The sequence below is a fragment of the Perognathus longimembris genome, chromosome 2, assembly GCF_023159225.1.
Source record: "Perognathus longimembris pacificus isolate PPM17 chromosome 2, ASM2315922v1, whole genome shotgun sequence".
In the NCBI taxonomy this organism is placed as follows: domain Eukaryota; kingdom Metazoa; phylum Chordata; class Mammalia; order Rodentia; family Heteromyidae; genus Perognathus; species Perognathus longimembris.
Window position 1 is genome coordinate 85,032,794 of NC_063162.1, and position 16,317 is coordinate 85,049,110.

The 16,317-nt window shown below is 38.7% G+C and overlaps 1 protein-coding gene across 1 annotated transcript in view; it reads left to right on the forward strand.

The window, feature by feature from the left end:
• The window catches only part of Hibadh (3-hydroxyisobutyrate dehydrogenase), a 114,250-nt gene extending 105,207 nt beyond the window's left edge, over positions 1 to 9,043 (forward strand). Inside the window, exons 7-8 of the mRNA XM_048339623.1 lie at positions 6,028 to 6,184; positions 8,593 to 9,043. Coding sequence (XP_048195580.1) covers positions 6,028 to 6,184; positions 8,593 to 8,751 — 316 coding nt within the window. The 3' untranslated portion in view covers positions 8,752 to 9,043. The remainder of the gene's footprint in view (positions 1 to 6,027; positions 6,185 to 8,592) is intronic.
• Positions 9,044 to 16,317: the final 7,274 nt, after the last annotated feature.

Sequence of the window (16,317 nt, forward strand, 5' to 3'; positions counted from 1 at the left end):
ATGTTCATTTTTTGTCTTTAAGTGAATATACCATAAAAAGCCAAAAGCCTAGATGTATCTGGGTTATCCTATTCTAACATTTCTCTTACCAGTTCATTTTTCTGTTTATGCCAGTACCAGGCCTTGACTTGAAGGTATCATGCTCTTGCTTGGGTTTTTCCACTCAGAACTAGTGCTATTTGAGTTTTGTCTCCAGTTCTGGCTTTTTGATGGTTAACTACACGTAATAGTCTGGTAGATTTGTCTTCTTGGCCTGGCTCTGAGCTTTGTTTATCACCACTGGTGCCCAGTGCCAATTCATTCTTTACTCCTTAACTTGAGCAACACTGTATCAAGATGTTTCTTACAATAGAGATAAATTTTGTGGTATTCTTTGAATAGTTTTCCTGTCAAAACTTTGACTAGTTGATCATTTGCTCTTCTAAAATGAAGCTTTGCCTAGAGAAAGTGCTTATAGAAGTTCTCCTCCAAACAGCAGCTAAAGGGCTGGGAATATGGCCTAGTGGTAAAGTGCTTGTCTCGTATACATGAAGCCCTGGGTTCAATTCCTTAGCATCACATATATAGAAAAAGCCAGAAGTGGCGCTATGGCTCAAGTCGCCGAGTGCTAGCCTTGAGCAGAAAGAAGCCAGGGACAGTGCTCAGGCCCTGAGTTCAAGCCCCAGGACTGGCAACAACAAAAACAACAACAACAAAAAGCAGCTAAAAAAAGACTAGTAACAATATTAATTTGAAGTATATATATGTATACATATGTAGATATATGTATACATATGTATACATATATATATAATGTAATGGAAACTATTGGCTTCTTTCAAGGAGAAAATGAAAAGTAATATAGTTCCAAATAGAGGCAGTTAAGAACAAAAGAATAGTTTTACTTATTTTTGGCCTTGATCCACTATGATAAAAATAAAATTTGAAAACATAAAACTTGTAAATAAATGTTTAATTTTTCTAAAACTATATACTGGTATAGATTGATCTATATGATATTTATGTACATAAATTTGGAAAACAAGGTAGAAATTCATTTAATAGTTTAAAATTATGAGAGTTTCAAAATGTGCTAATAAATGACTTATTTTCATAACTAAGATTTTATTACTTTATCTTACAGAGATTCTTCATAGTTTGAAAGCCCTAAAAATGAGTGTTTCTGCTATTGTCTTTTCTCTGTGGTTTACAGACATGGTTTAAAATGACAGGATTGCTCTCTAATAGAGTATAGAGTGCCCACAATTTATTGAGCTACGCAAGGTGAAAGAGAAAATTGGCATCAGCAAGCATAAATTCCCAAGTAGTAAATTCCCACAAAGTAGTAAAGCATCAAAGTGGTTCAGCCACATTTATATTCTGTTAACTCTGAAGTGAAATATTTTTAGTGTATTAATGTCAACATTTACAAATTAAGTTACATATTCCCATCAGGTGATCATTTCTGATTAATTTCTTTCTTGTAAGTCAGTGTTTTTTCCTAAGCACTGTTTCTCTCTCTCACTTTCTTTTAATAGAAGAGAAAACCTTACAGATTAAAATTCTTAATGACCCCACAGTCTTTTACAGTGAGTCTTTATGGATGTTAGTGAAATTTTAAAATGTTGTAAAAAAAAAAAGTAAAGAGTAAAAAATATTAGCGTATATATATTTTTAGATTTATTTTTTATTAGACCTTTCTACTTTCTAATTGAGTTCCTAGCTAGAGCTCCAAAATAGTTTTATGGTCCCGAAAATGCCCTCGTTGCATTACAGAGATTTTTGTTCCTATGTGACACAGAAAAACAGCACTGTTAATGTGAGTTTTGTTGTTTTCTTTTTGCTCTACTGGGAATCAATTTTTTTTAAACATTGGTGGTATAACAAGGTATTTACATTTTTAACAACGTCCTAGGCTCCTCCAGCAACCACCACATTGTTTTTTTCAACCAAGTGAAACCTAAAATTGTTTAGCTTCTGTTGAACAATTGAAAGCTATTCACGACAAGAACTTTCTCACAAGCAAATTTTTAGTTTTTTGGTTACTTCACCTAGAAGTTGTCTTTTCTTTCATGCGATTAATAAGATTTCTTATTTATATACCCTCATATTAGAGTAAATGGCAACAAGGTTATTACCAATTTTTGACCTGATTTTTAAATAAGTGATAAAATACCATTGAATTGGCTGGTTGACTATGATCTCTCACTGCCTGTAGGACCCAGTGAGACTTAAGTTAGTCAGAGTTTGGGTTATCTGTCTAGTTATACAGTCTAACTTTGGACAGATTTCTGTATCTTCTCATTTAAAAAATAATAATATGTATGTAATCCTAGCTACTCAGGATACAGAGATGAGAGGATTGCACTTTAAGACCAGCTAGCAAGAAAAAAAAATGTTAGTGAGACCCCTAGTCTCAACCACCAACTCTGGCACAGTGGTTCAGGTTTATAGGCCCATCTATATGAGAGGCATATGTAGAAGGATTGTGGTCCACGACTGGTACCAGGCAAACACATAGGACTATCTGAAAAGTAACTAAAGCAAAAAGGGCTGGAGATGTGGTTCAAGTGGTAGTGTGCTTGCTAGACAATAAACCCAGTACTACAATCAAACAAACAAATAATAAAAGTTGTTGAGTAAGCTTTAGATTGTAGTGAAAGACTGAGTTCATCTATGTAAATCTTTAAAAACTGTTTCTGGCACATAATAGGTACTCAGTGCATGGTAGTTAATATCTGTGGCTTTGGTGAGGTAGTTTGAATTTACTGTATACACTATCTTTCTCTCTCTAACACACACACACACACACACACACACACACACACACACACACATACACACGCACGCCTTTCTAATATCTAGAAAATCAGTGCCATGAAGGAGAATGGCTGTGTGTCCTCCTGGCTGAATCTTAAGAACGGGCAGATGATAGACCCTCCGTGAAGAAATGAGTGAGTAGAAGAGGGAAGGAACTTCCTGGAAGGGTAGAACATGGCACTTCTGCCTTAGTCACATGTTATCTGGGTGTGTATGTTAACTCACCCACTCCTGGTGGCAGCCATAGTCCCCTATTAACCTCTTGTGCCTTTGGCTCCTGTATAGCATTTGCACAATGCAGGTTCGCATAGGCATTGGTGAATAAGTGAATGACTCAATAAAATCAACTCAGCTTTCTATGCTCATTTTCAGATCTGTTTCTATGATGCATACATCTCAGGTTTTTGTTGTTGTTCTTCTTACATAAAACTAAGCAATGTAGATATGTACAAAGACTGTAAAGCAAACAACCATTTTTGATCCTTAGAATCTTGGTTTTATAGTGAAGGCAGAAGGTTTTCATTCTTTTTAATTTTTAATAGTTTGTGTATTATTTTTACCTCCCCCAAAAGTTCTTTTAACATTCATGTGTTTGAGAGGTGAGCAGATTTGACACAGTGATGCTTATTTGAGTTGCATTATATATGCAGGCAGAACAATGAACTAATTCTCTGTTTATTTCAGAGAACATTCCAGCAATTGTAAAGCCACATGCATGCACACACACACACTCTCGAACCACATCCAGTGGCAAGTTATTATGGGGACTGACAGACTGTCATCCTTTTGATGACTTGAGCTGTATATCTCCTGAACGGCAATGGGGCTCTTATGCAGAAAGTATCATATGTTCCCAGCCAATTTACAGGGAAACAGCAATAACATTTTATCATGGTTGAGAGCCCAGTAGCTGCTTCCTATTAAACTTGCCCTTTCAGATACCTGTCTTGGATTAATTTGTTGATTTCAAATGGAAACTCAGTCTTCTCCAGTGAAGCATGACGTTCTAGGGTAGACTCTCTGAATGACAATTACTGTGTATTCTAGCTGGTTTCAGACCATTACAAGCCTTGGGCACAGAGGAAGACAGAAGACTTCAGTAACTGATTTTAATATCATGTCTAATTCTAACTGTCAGTTATGAATGTGCCAAGGAAAGAATCCTTAGAAAGATGAAATGCAAAACACTTCTCACTTGCTCTTTTTAATGATACACTTTGCTGCAGGTTGGGGGGCAGGGAGGAAAAGCACAAGGGAGTAGCAGTTTCTTGAAGGGGATCTACAGGACGATGGAAGGGAGCATCGGGCTTAAAAAGTGAACAGGCAACAACTGCCACCTGGTTTTTTTTTTTTATGTACCCCTCCAGATGCCTTAAAATAATAATGTGTTTGCTAAAACAGGTTCCAGGCATAACCTGCTAGATTGTTGAGTGGGGGAATAGCTGCTGCTTTAACTATGTTGAATCATTTTTAGAGAATATCTGAATTAGGATGCCCCTAAAATAGTATTTCAAAAGAACAGGAAAAACAATGTTTTAAGGTCTTTGAAATATCCTCTCTTTATGGAGCGCATTAGACAAATATGTTCTTAAACATTTGTGCTTAGAGAATATACTTGCAAATACAGTAAATGAATTATTTATTTGTTATTTTATTTTTTGCAATTATTCTCAGAGCACATTGGCTCTGTCTTCTCCTAAGGCATATGCCACACATTATCCTGACTGCTTGGTTTTATTCAAATAGGAAAAAAGCATCCATGGCAAACTACACGTGCAATAGACATGGATCTTTATAAAAGTATGAATGTAACTGCTGGCTATCTCTCTGGCAATATGCACCTAAATTAAGTGTATGGTGTTCATTTAGATGGGATCTTTGGTATCTGTTGTAATCTGTGGTAAGAACACATGATTGTAACAAGAATCACATGATTGCCACTGTGTGAATTCAGACACACAGTATGCCACATAGAATTCTGTGAACTACTGCTACCCTTGAGGGCTAATTATGTACCAGCTGTATTATATGGTAAGTCCATACATATTCTGGCTGTTAGCTCTTACCCCAGCTTTAGCATCAGAAATATGTTTTACTGGGCTTAATGCTTTTGAATGATTTTGAAATGTGCATATTTCACTCACACAAAGTAAGAAACATTTTAAGTGTATAAAAATGTAGTTTGTTTGCTATTAACATAAGTATATCTTTTCAATCTTTTATTATTTTCTAGAAGAGGTTTGTTTTAAGACAATACAAAGTTTTTATGACAGCTGTTTTATAATAGCCCTTTGCATGAAAGAAACCAATAAACTTATGGATATAAAGTTTTATTTGAAACTTCATTGAGTGATACTTACCAAAACTGTGCTCTCAAACTGTATTGAGATCATTACAATCAAACTAATAGAGCATTTTGAGGATTTTCCCCCCTAAGATTCATATTGAACAGCCGTTTATGCCATCAGCCTAGTGATAGAACAAATGATGTTTCCGCTTGGGCAAGCTTTGTTTCATCAGGATCAGTAACCTTATCAGCAGTTGACCCAGAACTATAATGTATGTCTCTGAATAGATAGCATATGTCACAAGGGTGAACAGACTTGCTTCATAAGCAAGGTTGTCTAATGAAGATTTTATAAATAAGGAAAAGTGTGCAGCAAGAAATGTCTTCTTTTATAGTGGCAACTTTTCTTCAACACATTTTACTGCTCATGGCTCATCTCTTGCATGTGTTCTCATAAAAGCCAAAGGAGTAAACATACATACATATAAATGCATCCACGCACACACCCATGATGTATCATTTACCTGTCAGTACTTCTGAAATATAACATTTGTATGTAACGAATGTAAAATTGAGATGATATTACTGGTTTAAAGTTCATAAGTGACACATAAAAGCAGTAATGTCCAAAAGACTAGAAAACCCATGAGTGTGACAAGCCAACAATGTCTTTAAACAGTCGCATATTATTTCTTCTTAATAGTAGAATAGGGCAGAAGTGTTTCTCTCAATACACAATGTCTTGGCTCAGAAATGATCTTGTTGAATCATTATCTTTTAATATCTTCTAATTCAAACTGCGATTCTTACTGATACCAGTCTGCTTTAATTTTAGAAGACGTATAATAGATAGAGAAGACAGAGCTGCCTCATTTGCAAATAAATCACATATGCCTTGTACAGTTTGACATTTAACACTCCTTTTCTTTGACTGTTGACAGGTTAGGGCTTGACCCGAAACTACTGGCTAAAATTCTCAATATGAGTTCTGGACGGTGTTGGTCAAGCGACACTTACAATCCTGTACCTGGGGTGATGGATGGAGTTCCCTCAGCTAATAACTATCAAGGCGGATTTGGAACAACCCTCATGGCTAAGGTATGAAAGTGGTAAATGTAAAGACTAATCGAGAAAAGAAGAAATGCCTCATGGACTACTTTTTTTCTCTCTCTCCCTGTGTCTCATTTTCTCCTTGCCAACGCCAACTTAATAAAGCATACTTATGTCTATTTAGAAGGCACAATTACTGGAATGGTGACTCACTTTCCCATTTTCACTAGAAGTGAACAAAAACTTAGCATAGGTAAAAAATTTTACCTTGTTTATTTTATAATTTTATTCCTTGATTTGTGAATTAAAAGAGTTTTGGGCACTAGGTGCCAGTGGCTCATACCTATAATCCTAGCTACTCAGGAGGCTAAGGTCTGAGCATCACAGTTTAACACCAGCCTGGGCAGGAAAGTCCAGGCGATTTTTATCTCCAGTTAATCACAGAAAAAGCTGGAAGTGGCACTGTTGTTCAACTGCTAGTGTGCTAGCCTTGAGCAAAAGAAGCTCAATGACAATGCCCAGGCCCAGAGTTCAAGCCTCAGTGCTCAGATTTGTTTATGGTATGAGCTGTAATATTTTGCTCTTCATCATAAATTTATATTAATTACTAACTTTACCAATCTCTTAGTGTAAGAGCAGTAGGAATTAATGAATTGTTAATACATGGCATTATACATGCATATCACAAGAGAAGGGGATGTTCACATTATTTCTAAATATAGGTTTCTGCTTTAAGAGTATATATAATTTATGTGTAAATTACATCATTTGAAAAGCAAATTGTTGGCTTACTTACATTTGTGATATCAACTGTAGAATATTCTCTTAGACTAGTAAACTTGGAGATTTCTGTATAGAGTTCCTCCCTGCCCCTGGTTAATTTTATTTCTGATTACAAACTAGTAACACATCACTTGAATAGCCTAGTTGGCTTACTTTCCCTCATTCTCCATGGCTTACTTCCATTTTCATCTTGAATTTGTCCTGGATCCATCCAGTTACCTTTTCCTCTTCAACCATTCCCTGGGCTGCACCTTGTTTACATAGGCCACAAGCCTCCTTAGCTAGGGACCTTGCCTTTTGTCCTCATCTTCTCCAGTTCATCTTCCACACTGGAGTAGAAATAGGCTTTCAAATTTGAAACAACCTGATTATGTCACCTTTCCTATTGACTTTTTTCCTTTCTACTTACTGGCAGATTGAACTCCATCTCTTGTCTAACATGCACTGGATGATTTGACCTTTGCTTCCCTCCCCAAACCCACTTTTGTGCTTTTACTTTTCTCTTTCTGCTTCAACCATATTGAACTCATTTCTGCCTATTGTTCGCTCTTACTCACAAACCTTCCCATTGGTTATTGCCTCTGCCAGGGTCATTCTTTCTTGCCTGCTGCCTCCCTGTTGCCCAAGCTTTTACCTACCTAACACCTACTCATCTTTCAGATCTGTGACCAGCCATCTCTTCCTCTGGAAAGCTTCGCCTAGCACCCAGGAGTGTGCCTCCCTGGATCCCAGGATGGCACTGTTTCTATCAGATTCCATAAATGACTGTCCTTGTGTCTTTCTTCCTCAGTAGACAGTTTGTGCAGGCTGAGGTGATCATGTTCATCATCGCATCCCAGCTTCTGGCACATTGTCAGCATCCTTCAAATATTTATGGGATGGTATACTATTTGAAACTGTCCCCTGTTTTAACATTTTATATCCCTTCATGTTAAAAACATTTTTTTTAAATTTATACCGGTTTTACAGACTTAAACCAATTAGAAAAGACATTCCCTTGTATAATAACATAGTAATTGTGGAGACATGTAGCAATCAAGGTTTTGCCAGGTACAGTGGCTTTCACCTGTAATCCTGCCTAGGGTTGGGGTTTAAGGCCAGCCCAGGCAAAAAGTTCTCCAGATATCATCTCAACAAATCTAAAGCTAGGCATAGTGCCACACTGTCATTCCCACTATAAACAGGAAGATTTCCATCCAAGCCATCCTTACCAGCAATGTGAAAACCTGTATGAACAATAAAGCATAAAGGGCTGGAACATGGCTCTCGTGCTAGAGTGCCAGCCTAGCAAGCATTAATACACTGAGATCAAACCCTAGCACTGAAAAAAAAAAGAAGAAATTAAAGTTTGTTTAGAGCAGTTTTGCAGCTGTATGAAAGCATTTATAGAATATCTAAAGGCTAAGGGACCAGCTCAGTCAGTTGTAGATTTCTTGTCTAGCATGCATGAAATCCTAGTTTTTATCACCAGCATCAAAAGAAAATCAAGAATGGAAATGTGTGTGAGTGTATGTGTGTACAAAAATGTACATGCTCATGTAGAAGAACTTAAATCATGTAAGAATCTTTTACTCTTGTCGCACTCTCAAAATTTAGGAAGTAGGTCCTAAAGTATTGTAAGACCTTTTTACCACCAGTCTCAATGTGTTCTCTCATGTCCTTGCTTGGTTTAGGACCTGGGATTGGCACAAGACTCTGCAACCAGCACGAAGACCCCAATCTTTCTGGGCAGCGTGGCCCATCAGATCTACAGGATGATGTGTGCAAAGGGCTACTCAAAGAAAGACTTCTCAGCGGTGTTCCAGTTTCTGAGAGAGGAGGAGAGCCTTTGAGTGAGCCCTAGGGCCTTGAACACTGATGGGAACCAAAACTGTCTTGGAGCTTTCTTCTAGCCCATTCCACAGCAAATGGGTTTAATCAAAGGTCATCTGTCAGCTTCCGATGGTCTACGTTACAGTAATCGCTATGATTTTTAACTGCTTCTTCTTTTCATCTGTTTAGCAAACATATTATCAGAATTTTTCCCCTCGGCAAGTCACTGATAGTTTCTGCTACCTAGCTGAATTGACCTTTTTAAAAAGTTTGATCCCTGGACATCTTCAATTAAATTGTTGGATACTTCAATCAGGAGTGGAGTCACTTTGCAAATAAAACCAAACATTTTGTCAACAGGATGAAACTCATGCTAAAGGAAAGAAATCGATGTACTGAGAGGAATTAGAGAAAGTATAGTGAATTACTATGTGTATCCTTGGGATGTTTGTCCTGTTAACCAAGTGATATGCTTACCTTCCTGAGGCTACTGATTTATTTTCCAGGTTAGCAATAAAGCAAAAGAGCTGTTAGCACGTTTTATAACTTGGACTGCATTACAGTATCTAAGCATATCCCTCTTGTTCATTTCCACAGACATGTTTCTATACTTTTTGCTTCCTTGTACATTATTAATACATATTTTTAACTTCAAAAGAATAACAACTTTAAACCATTTCAGAGCCAATGATGATAGTTCCTTTAGGTAATTATTATATTATTCTAAATATAACAACCCACCTTATTTTGAATTCAAATAAATTTCTATGCTGATAATATTTTCTTGGAGTTTTTGTTTATATATATATATATATATATATATACCAAAGCAGTATTACAAACTAATTGGGAAAGGATGGGGAGAAGGGGGCAGGATGGGAAGTCAAAGGGAATGAAGTTCAGAGTTGACCAGTGGCAAACTGCTGCCCTGCTGCCCTGCTTAACTGTGTAATGGACATTTGAATTTTTCTATTCGTAGGAGTTACAGAATTAAGCCTCCATTCAGCATAGCTTGACTCAGTATGGAGTGTGGTTGCCACTCTTCCACCTCCATCCCAAGAAACATGCCAAGTAATGTCTAGACCTAGACATCAAATTGGAAAAATTATTATTTGTTACCTTTATAATTTTTCTGATGATCAAAAAGTTCCAGGCACTATCAGAGGTACTAGGGATACAGAGGTCAGCTAGGCAGAGCTGCTGCCCTTATGGATTATAAACTTGGGTGTGCTTGTGCAAGAAAGAAATTAATGTATATGTCTGGTGATAATAAGAACTTACAAGAGAAATAAAGCAGAATAATGAGCAGATGTGATTGTTGGGGGTGAGAAAAGGTCTCTCACATGTGGGTAGTACTTGAGCAGAGAAAGAAGTCAGAGAACAAGCCGTGCAGAACACCTCAGACCCAGGGTGGGAGGGGCAGAGGTTCTTTGGAGGGTGGTGCCAGGGATGACGAGTGGCAGGAAGGCGGTCAGGGAAGTGGTTCAGGTGACGGGAGCCTACATGTAGGGCCTTGAAGGCCTTGGCAAGCCATTGGAGTTTATTCTAAGTGAAATGCGCAGTAGATGATTAGATTTTTCTAAGTAACAATCTACCCCAATATTTAGTGGCTTAAAACAACAAAGTTACTTTTCAAGATTCTCTAAATTGGCTGTTTTATTCATCAGGAGCTAAATGTCTCACTCAGCTGGCATAGGGTTAGTAATTAGGGGCTTCTCTCCTTGGTCCTGTTTGTGACTAGTGCTCTGCCACCTGAGCCATGGCTCCATTTCTGGCCTTTTGCTAGTTAATAGGAGAGAGTCTCTTGAACTCAGGGCTTCATGCTCATAAGAGTCTCGTAGACTTTACTGCCTGGGCTGGCTTTGAACCTCAGTCCTCAAATCTCAGCCTCTTGAGTAACAAGGATTACAGATGTGAGCCACTGGTGCTTGGCTATACTGTTCTTTTTAGTTTTTTGGTGGGCCCTGGCCATTGCCCCTGAGCTGCTTTTGCTCAAGGCTAGCACTCTACCACTTGAGCCACAGCTCCACTTGGGCTTTTTGTTGGAGATAGTTTGTTGGAGATAAGGCCATTATGGACTTTCCTTCATGGGTTGGCTTTGAACTGGAACCCTCAGATCTCAGCCTCACAAAAAGCTAGTATTACAGGGGTGAGCCACTGGGCTTGGCTTCCTTTTAGTCTTTTAAATGGCTTTATTGAGGGATAATTTACTCTCAATAAAATTTTCTCTTACACAATTAAGCAGCTTTTGGTAAATTTAGAGTTCTTTGACCACCACTATAGTGTAATGTTACAACATTTGCATCACCCTCCTAAAATCCCTGGGGTCCATTTGCAGTCACTCACCATTCCTCTCACTTACACCAAGCAATCAGCAATAGCTAATCTTTCTGTCTCTTGATGTACAGCTGCTTCTTGGCTACCAGGCTGTTCTTCCTCAATTTTTCCTTACACTGCTTCCAGAGGTCTTTCTGAAGTGGCGATCCCATCCAATTGTGTCCTACATCAAATTCTTTAGCCGATAGGAAGCTGGTTGTTAAACACAGTGCTCAGGTTCCTTTGTGCTCTTGCTTCTATTTTTTTCTTCCACAAGCACTGGAGGAAAATAGGACCCACAGTACTTTTCTGTTTCCTAAATCTTCTGTGCTTTTCATACCTCACTGCCTTGGCACATGCCATGTTCTTTACCTGAGATGCCCTTTACCTGCCCTGGCAGCCTGGCTCAGGTAAAGCCTTCCTCAACAACTTGAGGCTGTCATTTCCCCTGCTTTCATAGCTGCTTAGTGAGTTTCTCATTACAGATCTTACCGGTTACATCATATGCTGCCTTGCTCATCTGTCTTCCAAAAGAGGAAGCCCTCTGTGAGGGCACAGAATGTGTCATATTAGCTTTGAGTATCCACATGGAGTTCAGCATCTCACATTAAGAGCTCAGTGGTTGAACATTTGAATGAGTAGAAGTTATAGTAGTACATTTATTTTAGGTGAACTTTTTTTCTCTTAAATATTCTTACCCAGCAAGCCAAGTTCACTTTGCTTTACAGTCTGTTACAAATAGCCTTCTGTTGCTCAAAAAGTCTTTCATAGCTGGACACTGGTAGCTCATGACTATAATTCTAGTTACTCCGAAGGCTGACATCTGAGCATCAAGGATTCTTTTGGTTTGGGGTTTTTATCTTATTGATCATAGGACTTGAACTCAGGGTCTAGGTGCTGTCCCTGCGCTTTATTGCTCAAGGCTAGCACTCTACTACTCTGCCACAGCTCCACTTTCAGCATTTTTGATGGTTAGAGATAGGAGTCTCACAAACTTTCCTTCTCGGGCTGGTTTCAAACTAAGGCCCTCAGATCTCAGCATCCTGAGTAGCTAGGATTACAGGTATGAGCCACCAGCTCCTGGTAAACCAAGGTTCGAAGTCAATCAGGGCAGAAAAATATAGAAAACTTATTTCTCTAATTAACCACCATAGAAGTGGAAGTATGGCTCTCAAGTGATAGAATGCCAGCCTTGAGCAAAAAAGCCAAGTAAAAGCATGAAGCCCTGAGTTCAAGCTCCAGTACTGTCACATATGCATGGGTGCGCGCGCGTGTGCGCACACACACACACACACGAAGTCAGAATGAAGTTCTTTTACAAAGTTGTTTTAGTCAAAAGTTTAGCTTATGCTGTTAAAAGTGATTAAATGTTCTAGAGGACAGATGGACAAATGTTCTAGAGGACAGACTAGGAAGTAGAAGGGTCTTGTCCAAAGCAAGCTATTGCCAAAAAAAGAAAAAGAGGGGCATGGCTTAAGTGGTAGGGCCATTTGCCTAGCAAACTTTAGATTGAATGAGGAGAAGAAGGAAGAGGAAGATGGGAGGGAGGGAGGTAAGTAAGTTGTGGGGGCAACGTGCATTATTTTTGGTAGCAAGCTTAGTCCAGTCCATACTTTATCAACTTGCATGCAGATGAAACCTGTACCTATTTCCCTTGTGGAGCACAGCAGTTCCACAGGTAATCCTGAAGTCTTGCTATGTAGACCTTGAGGTTTATGGTGAATCTCAGCACCAAATTTGACTTTACTTGAAGGCTGGAGAGACTCTTTGTTACCTGCCACTATTATGATGTAACTCAGCTGCAGCGGCATCTAAATTTAAGTGAACACCAAATAGACTGGACTTCCTATTTGGCTTTCTCATTGTACAGATTTTGGTTTCTGCTTGTTTTCTAAGCGATCAGAAATGCATATGCTCAACCCACATTGTGTGTGGGAAAAGGCGAATGTGAGCAAAGGATGAGCCCACTTTATCTGTGTGCATAAATTCTACCCCGGCTGCTGTCAGAAGGCTGCTACTTAGGAAAACAGCCAGTTACTACCAGTCTCAGCTGCAGTAACTACACCCTTGAGCATTCTCAAATGGCCAGCCAATGGGGAGTCATCTGCCCGAGTGGGGTTTTTAGCCATCTTTCAGTTCAATTGAAGAGGGAGCTTAAGGACATCATAGGGATTTGTAAGGTTCCATGCAAGGTGTCAGACCCATAAACCAGTATGTCTCATACCATGCACACGTGGAATCCTCTCTCGACAGTAGATTGAAGATGACCTTTTACTATTTAATTGTATTCATCAGTTAATAATTCAAAACTACAGAAAAGGATAAAATCTTCATTCAAGGTAGAATTAGACTCTTTTAGAAAGTTAACAGGAAAATACAGCGAAGAAGAAGTCCTTGGTAACCAGACTGCAGTGCTTTAGAATGTCTTGTTTTTAAGACTTATCTTAGGGCTGAGAGGCCTGAGACCTGAGTTCTAGTCCTGGGTCAGTGCTGAGCTGTGCAGTAATGTGAGTCTTTTTCTTTTCACAATCAGCATATTGCTCTGGTCTCAAGATTTGTGTTAGCTCTGAAACTCTAATTCTCCTTAGTTAAGGTCTTAAGAAAACATGAGACATGTTTTTCTGACAGTTTTTGGACTAGCTCTTGTTAGATATTATTTATTGCTCATATAGCCATCTCATTTATTAAGGTATTTTTATAGCCAGGAATAGATTCAGAGATCAATACATTCTTATTAATGATAGTCCGTCATGCCTGGTAAAGTTAGATGGCAAGAGAGCTCATCTAGCATGAGCCACTTGAATAAACCTGACACAAGCTTAGCTACAAGCTGCATTTTGGCAGGCCTCTCTGTAAAATAATGACATTGGCAGAAGGGGAGCTTCTGGAAACCTTCCTCACAGCCAGACTCATAAAATCAAAGGGCAGTTTTGGGGTGTGTTTCTCAGCCTTGGCTGTATACGCAAATCCTATGACTTTTTGAGTGTAGCATTTTTATCTTCGAAAGGACAAAATTTGGCATTTTCCAGTGTCATTAAAAATGATAAATGCCTAAAATGCTTTAGTTTGGATTATTGGAGGTTTGAACAAATATTGTTTCAATACTCAGCAATATTTCAAGAGTAGGAAACTTGAGACTGAAGTTGCCAAATCAGAAATTTTAAAAATCTTTCATTATTTTCCCTTGAATCATATGAAATTAGACATAATTGTTGCACATACTCCTTGTAAAAATGAATGGTTTGGGCTTCTTGGAGGTGAAATACTCCTGACTTCATTAAGAGATAGCCTTATGCCCTGAAAGAGTTAGTTTGCTTCCTGATGAGCAGAATCATATGATATCAAGTTCACTGCTCTTTTAGATTTGTTGTATGCCTCTTGAATTTTATTTTTCTTTTAGTTATGGATTGGAAGGATTATTTGGTCATTTTCATCTAAGTCCTTTTCCAGAAATACCTTCTTAGATTCTAATCTCAAAGATCCTCAGATCAAAATGGAGCTTTTATCCTCTTTCTCTCTCTCACTCCCCGTTACCCTCCACCCCTTAATGACCTTAACCCTGACCCCAGGTCTGCGCTCTATAAGTGCCCAACATGATTCATTCTCCTTGCTTGGTTTAGTTTAGTTCCTTTAATGAGCCAAAATGGCCAGAGAGACCTGATAGCTTATTTGTGCTAATGCAAGTGTGCTCTGCTAGCTAAGTCTTAACTCATTTATTTTTGCCTAGCATGACCCTTTGGTCTTAGAGATAAAACATCTGTATTTTAGACAAAGGAGTACAAACAGTTCAGGTAAATAAGAGAGTCGGGAGACAATCTACTTCACTAAAATGAAAGATAAAGGAACCTGCCAGAGAAGATGAGTTTGTATATATTTTGCACAGCTGTAGTGTTAGAGATATGATATAAATGTTCACAAACATGTTTCACTCTGCAGTTACGGCCTAATGCACTTCTGCTCAGACCATTTTCCTCTTGTGAGTTCTAAGAATCATCCTAGCTCCAGTGATTTTTTTTTTCTCCTGTTTGTGATTTTGTGGGTTGAACATCTTATTTCTCTAGCTTCCAGAACATAATTTCTGATCCTGTTGGTATGTGTAGGAATGCTTTGTTACTTTGGCTTGGACTTAATAAATAGTGTTTGGAGCTTAATTTTTGTCTTCAGAGTCGCAATGACATAACTGGCCCATCAAGGACACTTAGAAGGTGATCAGCAGAAAGAGACTCTTAAAGAGAAGATTTATGACAGGTTTGAGTCCCCTGTTGTCCCACTTGCCACTCTGAGCCCAATTCATTTTGGATTGGAAGATGTCTGTCTACAGGGTCTGACAAATGTGTTTTGATCCTTGTGAATTTATGCTTGCTTCAGGGTCAAAAAAAAAACAAACAAAAAACAAACAGCCCAACTACTGGAAATGGGTATGACTTTGAACAGTGGCTTAGTCCCTGATTACGGCCTCTTCTGGCCATCCCATTTAATTTCTAGCTGGACCATCTAAGGACATTAAAAGCTGCCCCTTCTGTGGCTGGGTGTGCCCTGCATGACACTGTACTCACACGCCATTTAGTCTGGCTCCTGTCATAGGTCAGTGACACCCTGAAGCTTGTATATTTGGGTCACCACAAATCTCAAAAGATGCAATTTTCTTGGCAATTTCATCCTCCTTAGATTTAGATGGCTTGGAGGGTGAGGGTGAAGGACATGGTTCTAATCTCAGTGTAGGACCAGGAAGAAGGTGGGAGCAGCACAAGAAAACCACTGCTTTGGGACTATGAAAAGATGGACAGTGAGTGCCAGTAGACACTCAATAGATTTTATTTTTAAATTATCTGCCTGTTCTCTTTGGAAATATGTGATTATCAGTGGCATCCTTCATCTATAGTACAGCTTTATGTAATTAGCACTTACTGGAAGAAACTAAATTATAACTTCAAGATGGGTGCTAGTGGCTCATGCCTGTAATCCTAGCTACTCAGGAGACTAAGATCTGAGGATCCATGAGCCTATTATCCCCAATAAACTACCAAAAAAGTCAAAAGGGAGCTGTGGCTCAAATGGTAGAGTACTAGCCTTGAGCACAAGAAGTTCAGGTACAGTGCCTAGGCCCTGTGTTCAAGCCCCAGGATCTGCACAAAATAAAAACAAGAAAACCACCTTCAAAGAAAATTCTTCCCATGCAGGCAAAGAGTTGTCAAATCTCCAGCTCTTCAGAATTGGGGAATCTTTTCTGCTGTTAGCCCTATTATGCCAGATGGTTTCCTTTAAAAAAA